At 35.1% G+C, this 15,871-nt stretch overlaps 1 protein-coding gene across 5 annotated transcripts in view; it reads right to left on the bottom strand.

Annotated features, from left to right (window-relative positions):
- Positions 1–15,871, bottom strand: part of TRDMT1 (tRNA aspartic acid methyltransferase 1) — a 60,443-nt gene that overhangs the window by 9,305 nt on the left and 35,267 nt on the right. For 4 of the 5 annotated variants that reach the window (XM_007196412.2, XM_028162440.2, XM_057544326.1 and 1 more), the window contains exons 3-9: positions 9,346–9,422; positions 6,561–6,632; positions 5,856–5,921; positions 5,011–5,080; positions 4,444–4,527; positions 2,733–3,076; positions 617–674 (exon numbers count right to left, since the gene is read on the bottom strand). In XM_007196412.2, coding sequence (XP_007196474.3) covers positions 617–674; positions 2,733–3,076; positions 4,444–4,527; positions 5,011–5,080; positions 5,856–5,921; positions 6,561–6,632; positions 9,346–9,422 — 771 coding nt within the window. The remainder of the gene's footprint in view (positions 1–616; positions 675–2,732; positions 3,077–4,443; positions 4,528–5,010; positions 5,081–5,855; positions 5,922–6,560; positions 6,633–9,345; positions 9,423–15,871) is intronic. The other variant, XM_028162439.2, reaches the window with a different exon arrangement.

Genomic DNA, 15,871 nt, shown 5'->3' with positions numbered 1-15,871 from the left:
TATATTTAATCAATATGACTTCTCAAATCCAGACATTCGTCTGTCTCTGATAGGGTTTTAGCAAGGGTAAATTGTATTAACAGTAAGAGTTTAAATCAGCATAAAAGAAGATAATGTGATTTCACTTCAAAATGATTCAGAAGTATATAAAACTTGCAATATATCAAGCTTGTATTCAACCATGATACCACAAAGAATTAGCAACTGAAGTATTAATAAAAAGCCTTCCCAAAATATAGATTTTTTTTTTCCCTAACAGGCATTTTTATAGTATGTGCTCCAAAGGAAGGCTCCAATACTAAGATATTTGTGCATAATTTTAGAGAACATTAAGTACTGGACTCTGCATTTCAAATTACTCTTTACGGAATAGAAAGAAAAACAAAGGGTAAGAAAAAAAAAAGAAAGTAAAAACATATAACACTTTTTGTACATATACTCATATCTAGCAACAAGAAGAAGAAAAGATTTATTCTATAGTAAATAATTATTATATACACATATTCATTCCAGTTGAACGTGTAAACTTATTTTAACATTCTCAAATTTTAAGTATTAAAGACAATTTTATTTGAAATAATTTTCAAGCATTTTAGCTCTGCAGCATGCATAGTACCTGCACATCCTCTGCGGTCTGCAGCACAGATCCTGTCCCTTCTATGTAGCGTCCATAACTAAAAAATCAACACAAATATTTTGTAGCATCTAATATATTTGCTAATGCTAAATTTCTTAAATATTTCTTGAATGAATCAATCTTACATAGTTGTTAATACATCCTTCTGAAATATTCTAAATAATATCACATAAATATGCTTTGTAATTAAAAAACTTACCAGGTGCAAGACATAAGATCAGTCTGTTTAAACTTCTCAGACGCTAAACTTGGCATAGTTTTTGTTGTGCAAATACTAGTCTGCATATACATTATTAATTGTCATTTTTTAAATGTTCATCACATTTAAATGCACAGAAGGTATGCATTTGTTATGACTTTACATCTAAATGCTATTCAATACTGACATCCCTGCCACATTAGACCAAATGTTATGTAGGTGAAAATAAATTGCTGCTGTTTTCTTATAATGCCTGAACCATCGTTTCTTCTCATGAACCCAAAACCGTACTCTCCAGTCTCATGACAAACTCAGGCCCACCAAACATGCATCTGCCTCTTACTGTAACACTGTGTTTTTACTCTTTGTCATAAAACAATCAGACTATTGTTAAAAATGTATTAAAAATACCAAACACTACAGAAATGCAAGGTATTAGTAATATTTCTTTCCCTAAGATCATTGCCAAGCTGGCTGTTTGACATTTTATCATTTTTTCCTAATGAATTTAAAATAGAAATTAGAGAAAGTCACCATCAAAGAAAAGCTGTTTTCTTATATATCACGTGTGTGTGTGTGTTTATATTATCTACACTAAAATAGACTTCTACAATAAGGCTTCTTTTATACCATTTTTATAATTATAAAAGAATTTCAAAGTTGTTTTTTATTACAAAACTGGTAAGTCCTGTTTTATGAGAGTCCTAAACAGAACCTAGCAGACTTGGAAATATACAACAGCTGAGTGAAGTCTTTTAAGGTAATGGAAAGCAATAAACCCATTCCCCTGAAAGTACAAGGACAGAGTATGATAAAGTCAGGATGAACCTGGTACGATTATATCAGGGGCATACTGTCTTGTGCAAGACAACTAGCTAGTAGGTAGAGAGAGAAGGCTTGAATTTTTAAATCATACAACTACCTATCAAAAGAGCTTCAGTGGCATTAACAAACAGGAGTAGGGATGGATCTTTTACAAATTTTTCTTGAAGGGTCTAATTTCCCCCCTTCTTCCTAGGTTTAAAAAAAAAAAAGTTGAAAAACACATTAACTCTTGAGAAATAATCCAAAGGATATCCCCTAAATGTCCATCAACAGGTAACCAGTAAAAGAAATTATGATATACCTATACTATGAACATACGAAAGTTCTTTAAGCACCCATAGGTAATAATATCCAAGTAACACTGCCCAATGAAAAAAAGGGCACGTAATAATGAATATAGTATGCTACCATTTACTTAAAGGAGGGGGTAAAAATATACATGTATATTTAAACACACCTCACATGCAATACCTCTGGAAGACTAGAGAGTAAACTGAAATCATCGGTTGCACGTAGGGAGGGAAACTGGATGAACAAGAGGCAGAATTGGAAGGGAGTCTTACAATCTTAGTTCACTTTGAATTGTGAACCATAAGAATATACTACTAATTCAAAGAACTAAATAAAATTTAAATATGCTATAATGTGCTCCATGATATTCAATGTTATTTCTTGATATTAAAATTTAATTTCTCCTTGTACATTGATCATGAAAGTGGACAGAAATTTTTGAGGTACCATAAAAAGAAAGGTGTTAAAAAATTAGCAATTCACCATCTATAGAAACCATGTCTCCACTGTGGGTAATTAAGCTCCTATGAAGGTCACCAAACAATGGCATTGTCTTCTATGAGCACTTTTGTGGGTTGTGCACGTCATGTTCTGCCAAAAGGAATTTTCACTTGTGCATTCTACTGGAACATGAAAGCAGGCAATTAAGGGTGAAAAAAATCATTCTAGCAGAAACATTTTATAAAATGCTCCTTGTTTTGAGAAGAGCTAAAAGAAACAATAGTTATGAAAACCTGGTTATTTTGGATATGCCATGAATAGAGACTCTTTAAAACCTACCCTTTTGTAAAGCATGTGGACCTTCTGGATGTGGGCTTAACAATGTCTAACAAAAGAGCATATCGCAGCAATGACTTTGGTGGTAAAAAGTATGAACTTATGTCAATGTCATCTTCAAGAAAATCTCTCAGCATTCGCACAGAGAGATCACTGTCCTGTTGATGTTTCCTGTCAATTTCACCCGCAGTTTCAAGCTTAAAAAGAATGGCCTCTTTTCCAGAACATTGTGTGCTGCTATCAAAGCATATATTTGGCTCAATTTTCTTTTCTTCAGTTTTCTTTTCTGCATCTATCGCATGTTTTTGTCGATGTTCAGATTCAGTTTGGGGGAACTCCATCAGTACCTGGCATTAAGTAAAAATATACAAACTCTCAAAAGCTTTCTTAAAAATAAAAGACATATTAATAACAGCCATTCAACATTATGTAAAAAAATTATTTAGCTTTTACTGAGTTGTCATTAAAAAGATAGAAATTGAGGTTTACTAGTATTTATACAAGTTATTACAAGTTCTTCATCATATAGTGTTAGGCATCAGGCTATAGATGATTTATTTCATGAAATTACTGCTTTCTGAATTAATAAAACCATTCAACAAAGTAATAGGAAGTATGTTGAATATAGAGACAGCATTATATTTGGAAAAGAAGTTGAGAAAGCAACAGGAACATTTCCAGAAAATGTGTTTTTGATCAAAGTTTGCCACTCCCCTTCAATTAAAAAAAAAATTAGTAATTAAAAATGAAAAGCACTCTTCACCCTCAAAGGTTATTTCTATCCCTGAGTCCCACAGGAAAAACTTGTTCCTGCAAAACAGGTAATCATTTATAAAGTCCTATTTTGGGAAAGAAAAAACAGTTCCAGGAATTTTTAATGATGAAATCTTTGTTCACATAATTTATATACTGTTTTTGGAACTGCCCACTATTAAAGGGAGATATATTGCTATTTTATTATATAACACAATATTGTATAATACTGATATTGTATTACAGGGGATTCAAATGATACTACTGAAGCCCTGTTAGTAGGACATGACTTTTGAGTTCTTACCTGTGAGGGTTATAGAGAGCTTCACTGAACAACTGAACCTCTGTTATCCACACCAATTTTCAGCAGAAGCATATAAAATTGCTAGCATAATGAGAGATCCTACATATAGCAATTGAGCATTTTATTCTAGCTTGTACTAATCATTACCATATTTTAATCAATTAAGGTTAAATAGCATAGATTTCAAATAAAATGTAACTGATGTGTGAAAATACTCAAGCCATTTTTAAGATAGTATACTATTTTATCAAAGGTAGTCAATGGCTTCTATTGAGGGAGAAAAATAATAGATGCAAAAGAGTCAATGGTCATTAGAGAAATTATAGGGGGAAAAGAAGGATAACAACACTAATGGTAATTTTTTTACTTCTAACTTATTTTTTTTTTCTAATGATGAAAGAGAAGTTTCTGGTTTTGTTTCAAGCAATTAAAGTGGCATCAGGAGGGTGAAAAGGCCTACAAGACAGACCTCGGGCATAGTCTATATTACAGGCACGGGAGGACACACATAAACCTCTGCGAATATACTCCAATAAAGATGTTAAAAAAAAAAACCTCCGCAAAGTAGTTCCTGAAAATAAATTAGCAGACTGAGATATATTTACAACAGATAAATAATAATGATGATGATGATGATAATAATAATAATAATAATACCTGACCAGGGGCTTGAAAAGGGAATGGCACTGACTGAAGCTTTGCAATAAGGAAATACCGTAGCCTTGAATTTGGAATGCCAAGCTGCAAGTAAAACAGGGCAGTTGGTTGCTATAGGATATTAAAGAGATCTGTATCAACTTTCAGCACCTAGTAAAAAAACTCATACAGTTCTACATTAGTTTCTGCCAGACAAAATTCTATTATCGATTTGTGGAAGACTTCTCTGTAGCAAATTCTTAAACCTTTTAAACTGTCACTCTGTACCTTTATTTGAATGAAATAAAGATGGAATCAGATGAATCATATGTCTATGAGTCACTTTCATTTTATATTTCCCAGGTAAAAAGTCATATAGACATTCTTACATTCATTATGAATAGTATAGTAATCATAAAAAAATAAAATTCACATATAGCTATAAAATTCAGATATAGAAAGTAATAACCATGTCAGAACTAACTGCAAGATTTACCTATAATATTATCCAAAATGGAGCCATTCTTTTTACTGAATCAAATTCCCTTTGGGAAAATTTATATAAGAATTTACAATTGCAGTACTTACAGAGGCTGGAGACAACAGAAATTCTTGGTACTGAAAGCCACAATTTCCTATTGTTTTTATTAACAGGTCTCTGAAAACGCAAAGGGAAAGGAAAAAGCTTTCACTCTATAGTTCAAAATAGGGCTCTTATATAAAATATTATACATAAAACTTCATTTTACATGAAAACTGTACCTCCACTTAAGTTGTTTAGAAAAAGAATAATCCTAAGTCTTTTTTAAAAAGTCCAGTACTTGAGAAATTACATTTCTCAAAAAAGAGATAATCCCTATTATAAATAAATAAAGCTACCAGATAATTTATAAAACTGGTGAGTTAGAATCGCCAATCCACTCATGATAAGCTTACTATAGGAATGGAACTATATCTGTAGCCAATCAGATGGGGGAACACTGTCAGAGACAGCAGGTCAGTCAAGGACTTGGATGCATTCTCTCCAGCTGGGCTACTGTCTGAAAGCAGCCTGACACAGGGCTTGCTTCTTCAATCCAACTGTAGGACAGAAAACGCCTGTCAATAGGACAAATTCTTACTGAAAACATTCCTACTTCTAAAGAAATAGGCACCAATGTAAGCAGCTAAAATTGAGAAATACCATTCTCATTAAAATGAGTAATCATTCTGGAAAAATTCAAACATATTAAAATGGGAAAGAATCAGTTGAACCTAACTCTGTGATACTTCACATTACTAACTATTCAAAATCAATATTAATGAGTAAACTTCATAACATATATAAAATGTCAGAATATACACATTTATTTTTAAGATCTTCATTTCATAACAGCTCCTATTATAAAATATACCAAGTCTAAGATGAACACAGGACAAATACATTTTTTTACCTTGTAGAAGATACTTCAAAACCTTTAACATTTTCTAAAAGAATATACTTCGGTAATTTTTGTAACCTAAAAAAAAACAAAAACAAAAACAATTGGAATTCTAAACATCTCATTACTAAGAAGTAAGAAGTAAAGAAAATCCTTACTTGTGGGAAATATGAGGTAAGTAATTGTCCAAATCCTTTTTATAAAAGAATTTTATAAGGGATGGAGACAACTCATATTTTATTCCTTTCTCCCATAAACAAGGCACACCTTGTTTATGGGGGAAAGGAATAAAATATGAGTTAACATTTGATAAAGTTAACATTTGAAATGTGAATTTTCATTGAAGTTTAATGAAAACATGGGTTTGCACAGCTCAAAGGGCTGACATTTCCATAGAATGGAGGCTTCTAGGGTTAGCAGCACAAGTTTCCTGGCCATGGGCAACAGCATTCACTAACATTAGCATCATTTGCACAAATACTGTGAGCAGAGGCAACAGAATTCAGCTATTAGGCTGTAACGCCCTGTCACTCACTCTTAGCGGCAACTGTGGAACCGACAAACATTTGCAGTTACTCTATCAGTCACGACAGAAGATAAATGACACGCACAGAATCTGTATAAGTTGCTAATCTCTATAAAATGACATACATCACGTTCTTCCAGATATAAAGTTTTACATTTAAGGTAAGCTTGCACAGGAATTTAAGTTTTTACCTTGGGAGAATGTCTAGAATATATAAGAAGCTATTTGTCCTTGGATCAGTCATATCACCTTGCAGGCCAATTCTAAAAGGGTACGGAAAGTAAATAAGTTCAGCAAGAATCTTCCATAAAGATATCAAATCACTTTTAAAAAGTCAAAACAGAGAACTAAAATTAGTTGGTCCTCACAAAAAATATGATCATCTCTGTTGCTATAGAGAACAAAAATATATTTTTTCATTTAATTTAAAAAAGCCTTGCCTGTCTAATAAATACACTTATTATCAATACAAGATAATATGTCCAAATGACTTGCATGAGGCAAAGAAGAAGAAGAAGTCCACAAAGAATAAAATCAATTACCCTCTTAAAATCACTTTGTTCAGGAAAGACACACACACACAATTAGCTGATGACACCTTTTGCTCTGCCCCAGGTGAGACAACAAAAGTTCAGATGAATGAGCTGGTTGGGCAGGGTGGCAATGTAGAGTTGATGGCACTGGTAACTAATCACCAGCTAAGCAGATGAAGGTAGTAGGTAAAACTAGAACTATCTTGTCCAACGTCAACAGGAGAGACTGAAGCTGAAGGCTTGATTCTACACGAAGGAGTTGCAACTTGGCTAGACTAAGTCAGTCGAAACAGGTCGTGTGAACAGACAGTATTTGGACTAGCAGTTAAATCTTGCAAGTAACATTCAATGTGATCAAGAAGCAAGCAGAAAAGAAGACTCACATTGGGCGTGAGTCGTAGCAACAGAGGACTAGGGTTTAAGGCCTTGCTACTTACTAGCTTCGTGGTCTAAAATAAGTTACTTGACATCACTTCTCAGTTTCCTCACACCTGACAGCAGGACAAAAATCATCAGTGGATCTGAGACTCAGATGGGAGATTAGAGTGGACTTGAATAGATTCCTCAGAAATCTTGGTTTCCTCTCATTTTGTCCCATTCCCCTCAGTGTTCCAAAGATGATCGTACTACAGGATCAGACACCGCAGCCATCAGCAGCTGGAGTTGGGCTAATACAGAGTGGGAGCAGTGGTAGGGAAGACACAGGGGCCCCACTGCAGTGATATCTGAGGCTTCACAGCTCTGGGGCTGCATTCTGCTCTGAACCTCCCACTTACTGTAGTTAAAAAGGCCATACACTTGCACAAGCTCGGAGCCATCTTTACGTGGAACGTCCGCCTTCACTGATAAATTCCCAACCTGCTTTCAGACACAATACAGATATCACCTCTAAAAGAATTCGCCCCTCCTGGTATGCAGCAACATAACACCTCTCTCCTCCATGCTCTCATGGCAGTTTCAGCATTCATTTATTATATACCTTAAATCACATTATAAGATAATTATTTGCCAGTCATTCCCCATGGACTCTAAGTTCTATAAGGACGGGAACTACAGCATCAAAAGCAACACCTCACATGTAGGTGCACGATAAATCCCTGGGGAATTAATCTCCTAGAAAACTTGAAGTAAATCAATTGGATGGAAATTAAGCATGAGAATATTTATTTAAATTAGAATTTTTACTACATGTTATATCCCACTTAAAATCACATTATGTGTTTAAATAGGACTATATATTAATAGTCCTATATATTAATAGGACTATAAAATAATCAAAAAGTCCTGGCTCTGGGCTTCCCTGGTGGCGCGGTGGTTGAGAATCTGCCTGCCAATGCAGAGGACACGGGTTCGAGCCCTGGTCTGGGAAGATCCCACGTGCCGCAGAGCAGCTGGGCCTGTGAGCCATAATTACTGAGCCTGCGCGTCTGGAGCCTGTGCTCCGCAACAAGAGAGGCCGTGATAGTGAGAGGCCCGCGCACCGCGATGAAGAGTGGCCCCTGCTTGCCACAACTAGAGAAAGCCCTCGCACAGAAACGAAGACCCAACACAGCCGTAAATAAATAAATAAACAAATACTTAAAAAAAAAAAAAAAACTTGTTCTAAAAAAAAAAAAAAAAAAGTCCTGGCTCTGACATTTTCTAATTGTATGGCCTTGGGAAAGTTACTTAACCTTTCTATGCCTCAGTTTCTCACCTGTAAAATGATGATAATACTAATGCCCATCCCATAAGCTTGTTACAGTAAATGACATACTCCAGTAAGACACTCAGAGGGTTATCACTATTATCATTATTACTTAAAATAATTGAAATATTATTATTAAAAGTATCTAAATGAAGAGGGATTAGTCAAGATTTTATCTAAAATATAATTCCCTGAAATACATAGCCAAATAAATACCATATAATAAAAAGCTGTCTTGGAACACAGCTTTAAAAAGTCATTTTATTAATTGTATGTATTATTAAATGTACCTATCAATTTTGAGAAATTTAAAATTCACAAATGCATTCTTGACTAGCTTTAAAATTTTACAGTTAAGTAATTTAGAACTTGAATATTAACTATGGAAATTTACTTTGATTAATCAGTGTTAAGAAGATACTCCTGAATGCTCATTAGTTTAAATAATTTAAGGTAATTTGGGTCAGAAATAAATACTGTATCTTTGGTAGGTATTAAGGAGGCACCATATAGTCTATGCATATCTACTACTGACCAAATTACTGTGTTCATCTGGCAGTAATTGCTATTTTCTTTATGATTAATGCTGAATTATAAATGTGTGTAGAGAAAAGGAATTATTGATGAAAAATTTCAAGACTAGGGAAATGCAGCTGATGGAATTCAAAGTGTCTGTGCTTGAAATTACAGTGTGATTTGATATAATGAGTCCTTCAAAAGTACTCTTCCTAACAGAGAAATATTTATTATACGTACCTTGTGAATGGCTGACAGGGAGGGCTCATTAAAATCATATTGAAAGATAATCTGTCAAACTCTTCTAGTGTAATACCCTAAGGAATGAACATGTGGGGGGAAAGAAAAAATATAAAAACATGCGTAGAAGGGGGCAGAAGGAAAAATGCTAACTAATTACAAGTAAATACATCAGTAATTGTGACACTTTATTTATAGCATTATTTATAACACTCAAAAGTTTATAAAACACCTACTACTTTTTTTTTTTAATGGTTTTCCTTTTTTTTTTTTTAATTTTTATTTATTATTTATTTTTTGCTGTGTTGGATCTTCGTTTCTGTGCGAGGGCTTTCTCTAGTTGCGGCAAGCAGGGGCCACTCTTCATCACGGTGCGCGGGCCTCTCACTATTGCGGCCTCTCTTGTTGCGGAGCACAGGCTCCAGACGTGCAGGCTCAGTAGCTGTGGCCCACGGGCCCAGCCGCTCTGCGGCATGTGGGATCTTCCCAGACCAGGGCTCGAACCCGTGTCCCCTGCGTTGGCAGGCAGATTCTCAACCACTGCGCCACCAGGGAAGCCCCTACTACTTTTTAAATAAACTTTAGTTAAACTAAGTTTCCAAAGCAATTTTGTGAAGAAAGTCGAGAAGTAAACTGAAGCTATGAAAAATTAAGTGACTTCCCCCAAACTCGAGAGCCAGCCAAAGCAGAGCTGGAAAGCTAGTTTCCTAGATGCTAAGTATTTTGTGCCTCTATGACACCTCAAGTCTAAGACTGCTGTGATTTCTGGAATCAAACTCTATTTTATAATTAATGATTTTCAGCAAAGGATCTAGGGAATTTTTTAATACCTCTCTATTAATATTATTTATTTAGAAAATGTGATATATTGACCAGTCACCATCCCTTTCATGTATGTCTCTGTCAATATATCACCAAATGGAAAAGGGTCCCATTTGCAGATATCCACAATTACTATACTGTTTTACAGTTGTGTGTAGTCAAAGAACCTCAAAAGATTGTAGATAAGATTAATCAAAATAATCCCTATTGGGCTAAATAGTTTTAAAATGTACTGTTTTGTTCCTATTTTATATACAGTATCAGAAGACAAACATAGAGAAATACAAGTCATGGGTTTGCCAATTCTCATTAAGCTCTCTTAGTGTACACTCTTACCCAGGAATTTAAAGCCATAAGCCCAGAATCACAACATTCCTAATTACAACACATTTCTAAGAAGGCTGAGTTCGTGAATAAAGCAGGAAAAGCTTTATTCTGAGCTCTGAAAAGAGAGACTTAACCTGGGGAACACATCAGTTTTCTCTACTGTATTAAAAGTTTGAATATACATGTCTATCGTTTTTAAATCACAGGCTTTTAAATAGTTTAAAACATATATGTAAAAAGAAATAAAAATTAAATACTGAAAAGTTCCTAAAGCACCTCTGGATCCCAGAGTTCTAAAGAAAACAATCTGAAAATCATACACTCAACAGTCTGTCAGGAAACCAAGGGCAGGGCAGTAAGATTAGCACACATATTCAAGTTACACAGCTGGTCAGCACAGGACTATTAGGAAAAGCAACTTATTTATTTCACAACTGATTGTGAACAGATTAAAGCTGAATTCCTAAAATGAAAATAAAAATCAAACAACAGTCTTTTACATCAGGAGAATCCTTAAGTCTAGAATCTAAAGGAAGTAAACAGAGTTAATGCTTCCAATACTGTTAGACATAAAAAAATTTACAATTTTAAAGGATTCTTGGAAAGAGTTTTTTTTTTTTTTTACAGTACAACCCAAATGACAGAGCAGTTATGCAAAACATAATTGCTCAATTAAACCATTCACAACTGTCTTTAACCTAACATTCTAGGTCAATGAATGTGTTGGGATTCAAGAAAGTAGTTACAGAGATGCATGGATTAACTTTAATAATTTGATATTTTAACACTAATGGAAATCAAATTCTTTTTCCATAAACAGGCCATTCAAGCTAATAAAAACATCCTTGCTTTCAGAGAACATTAGATCCACTCGATGTGGTAACATTGTTTATCGCATGTTGATGAGCAACTTTGTTTGTCCCCCTACTTGTTTTATTACTTCTTTTCTCAAAAAGCTTCCTGGTTATTCTTATACTTAATTTTCATTTAAACTTTAGGAAGACCTCGGTAGATTAGAAAACAGCAACTTTTGACTATTTTAGTGAATTTATTGTTAATCTAAAGAGAAATAAAATTTTGTGGCACATGGTACGTCTTCAATAAAAACTTACTGAGTGATATTTCCTACCATTTCCCACCCTATGAACTCTGATGTTATTTTGTTCATGAATACTCATGACAATTAGATCTTTCTTGATCACTGTACTAATCATCATTATAAAGTAATTTTCTATGACTCGTAAATGCTTTTTGCTTTCAGACAGATCTTACCTAATACATATCAGTTCTGAAACCCCTGTTATCCTTTGTTATGATTTGCCTGGCATTTTTCCATTTTTTTAGGCACAATGTGTTATTCATTAAACAAGGTTCATAAATTAATCCACCAATATTTCAGAGGATCTACGACACACCAGGCATTGTGCTAGTCTGGGAATACAACAATGAACAAACCAGACAAGGTTTCTGCTCACACATTTATATTGTAGTGTCTAGTAATTTTCCATTTTATACCTAGATAAATTACAGATTTTAGTTTTATTACTATTTATCTTTGTAACTGGGGAATCCTGCTCCTGGTTAAAAACCTGTATATGGGACTTCCTTGGCAATCCAGTGGTTAAGACTTTGCCTTCCAATGTAGGGGGTGCGGGTTCAATCCCTGATCAGGGAGCTAAGATTCCAAATGCCTTGGGGCCAAAAAACCAAAACAAAATAGAAGCAATATTGTAACAAGTTCAATAAAGACTTAATTTTCAGGCCTGACTACAGGCAACGAGGAGGGCTTCACCCAGCGGGTGTCAGGGGAAAGCCACTCTCCCCGCTCCAGACTTGGTGCAAGGCCAGCACCTTGCAGTCTCTGAGGGCAGGGCGGGTGCGAGCTCTCAGGCCCCGGCAGCTCATGCTCTTCATATATTTGCATCCCTAGGTCTCTTTATCTGAGGCCTGGCACAGAGCCCTCTTCAGGCGCCATCCATTTCTGCCAAGGCCTCCGTCTAGGAGGAAGAGGGGAACCCTTGAAGATACTTCTCCCGCTATGACTAACGCCTGAAGGGAGTGGCCCTTCTCACTCCCAGCCTTCTCACCACTGCCCGCACTCTCTCCCCCAATGCCAGGGGCTCCTCAACAGTGAGCTGACCCCCACGTCTGTGCTGATCACCCCACTTTCCAGCAGGATGCTGTCCCCTAGGGAAATGGAACAGGGGGCGTTGGCGTTTTCTCTGTTTTTTAGAGACTTGCTTTTCCCACCACAGCAAGTAATTAAGACTTCACTCTTTCATTTTTGCCCTGTTGCTTTAATCAGCTTCTCTGATCCATGACAGCTCAGCTGAGCTCCTGACAACAACATTAAATAATGTCCTAAAAATCTATAGCTTCATTTATCTTTCAAAGAATAGATATATTTTTTGAGTCTCACTTTTCCTTCCTACTCCAATTATATTATTATTCTTACACTGCAAAGATTTATAACATTCTCACCCTGCTTCCCAACCATTATTTCTTTCCTAACATGGCAGCTTTATTCCTGGGTTCTCCACTTTGATTCATCTCTTGCTTAGTTAGATTAAGTGATTGAGTCATTTTTTCAGTAAGGGTTCATGGGTACTACAGTTCATGAGTTGTTGGAGGTTTTATTTTAGGAATTTTTTTCATCTACTTCTGTTAATATTTTTGTCCCGTTTGTTTTATTGTCTTCTGTTTGCTATTCTGACATGACTTTCATTTCTATAATGGTTTTATTTTTCCCATCTTTTTTTATTTTCTTCCCAGACCACTGATACTCTTCAAATCTATTGTCTTATTATATTTTTTTGACCTCATGCATACATTTATTTGAGTTCTTATTTTGAAGATATTGAGTTTTATTTAAGGTTTCAAGCTCATGGAGACATGTTTTTGTAATTTTCTTCTGCTTCTTAATATGATTTTTCTGTGTATATTCTGCTTTTTTGTTTATGTTACTTACTTCCTTTTAAAAGTACTATACTAGTATAGTCTCAAACTGGCTCCTTTCTAATTATTATGGAGATCACCTGAGTCTAGAAGTTTGCTAAAAAGGCAAAAGAAAGAGCAGTAGCTCTATTCAGGTATTTGTCACCACACTTTCTGGGAAGAACCCACAAAGGTCTTTAACTTAAGACCATGCCTCTGTCCCTAACCCATGTTCTCGCATTTAGGATGAGCAGGAAATCTGCAGAGGTTGCAATGATGCTTTCAGCCCAGTGATTTGGAATTTTTTAATGTCTCTTTTCTTGACTTTGAACAAGCAATTGCTGGGTCTGTTTTGCCTGCTCCCTTGTCCTTCTTTCCTTCTCAATTCTGCAAGGGACACAGAGAGGTCTGCATGCAATTTTGCCATCCTCATTCACTTGTGTCTCATCACCACTGCATTTGACACTACTCTTCCCAGTTTTCTTTTCTGCTTTGTTTTATGGCTAAATCCTATTTTCATTCATACTGGTTTCCCATCCCCTCTTTTCTTATTTCTATTAGGAAAAGAAATAGAGTTTTAGAAAAGAAATATCTTTTTTATGCCCCAGTCAATCAGAAGTCCCAAAGAAAACTGTTTACAAGTCCAACTTATGCACTAAATAGTAAGTTCCTGAAGGTAAAGACTATCTCTCAGTCATATTTGTGCTTCCTCTAAGGGCTCAATAACTTGCATGAAGTAAATGTTCAAATGATCAGAATATGTTGCTTTATGAAACTTAAAATCCCTGAAGTCTCTCATTACTCCTAAGTTCTCCATTAACCTTCCACCCCCTTTTTAAACATGACCCCCAATGTAGTTCTGATATATTTGACCTGGACATGGTACACTCTTTCCACGTCAGAACAGGGCTGAAGAGAACATCCTAGAAGAGACTAAAAGCCGTAGAAAGGTAGACTGTCTTTTGTCTTATAGACACCATTTTAATAAATTGATTATCTCCTTTCAAATGACCCTGGAGGTACCTCCATTCTTCCCTCTCCCTAGTGTTCTTATATCATATGCAGATAATACAATTTATTATCATCTATTAAAACTGGTACTGAAATAGAATTACCACTAGAAAAATGGACACAGATGTATTATTCTAAATGCCCCCAAATTTTTATTGGCATGTAGCTGGGAATGCCAATCAGTCCCCAAATATGTAAAGTATTTCACAGTTTTTCTTAGAAGGTAAAACAGAAAGGAAGGTTAAGTTGTTGAACATAATGGGTGCTTTACTGAGATTGTGTTTTTTTTTATACTTTGTTTAGTGGGAGAAAACTCTTGCTGAATTGGACATTTGGCTGCATCAACTTTTAAATATTTACATTAAATTTAAATTTAGATTAATTTTTTTCTAATAAAATAACTTTTGCTATCATACTCTATGTCAGAGAAATTCTGGAACCTAAATGCATATCATCTGCCTATTAGAGTCAATTCAAAGTTACTTTTTTGTAGGTATCTTTCTTCTGACCCCGAATTTATTTTTGCCCTACGTCCATGATGAGACAGGTAGACTGACTGTACTTTGCCATGAAGTTTATGAAATGCATTGCTACCAGTGACTGGAAAGATGATGTTGTCCCCATAGTCCTCCTCTCTATGATGCCCACGGGGAAAGATATTCTGTTCTCAATAAGAGGGATAGATATTCTTCAACACATAAGTAGATTATTTCTACCTTTTGGATACCCAATCATAGAGCTAGGAAATGTTCCCATTTCATACTGGCTGAAAGAAAACTTAAAACAAATCTGTTGGGTAAACAAAATGTGGTATACCCATATAATGGAATATTACTCAGCCAGTAAAAGAAATGAAGCACTGACACATGCTAGAACATGGATGTATGGAAACATTATGCTAATTGTAAGAATCCAGACCAAAAAAAGCCACATATTATATGATCCCATTTATATGAAATGTCTAGAATAGTCAAATCCATAGAGACAGAAAGTAGATTAGTGGTTGCCAGGGGTTAGGGGGAAGAAGAAATGGGGAGTGACTGCTAATGGCTACAGGATTACCTTTTGGGGGATGAGACATTCTAGAATTAGAAAGTGGTAATGGTTACACAACTTTGTAAGTAAATAAAAAAAAAGAAAACACTGAATTGTAGACTTTAAAACAGTGAACTTCACAGGATGTGAATTGTATCTCACTGAGAAAAACATTTGTGAGACTTTTGCTTCTATCTGTGAGTTGTGTAAATAAACTAGAAAATTGGGAGAAATGTAATAACTGTTTTCAGATATTGGAATTGGACCACAGACAGAGTAGGACTGCCATTCCTTAGAAAAGGAAAAAAAAACTTGAAGATAATTCAACTTTCTGCCTAGAGATAATTTCCATACGGCAGTGAAGGGAAAGGAAATCCAAACTGTACCTGGTAACGTA

Source organism: Balaenoptera acutorostrata, chromosome 3 (assembly GCF_949987535.1).
Source record: "Balaenoptera acutorostrata chromosome 3, mBalAcu1.1, whole genome shotgun sequence".
NCBI lineage: Eukaryota > Metazoa > Chordata > Mammalia > Artiodactyla > Balaenopteridae > Balaenoptera > Balaenoptera acutorostrata.
Note: the sequence above shows the minus strand (reverse complement) of the source record. Positions and strands in the feature narration are given on the sequence as shown.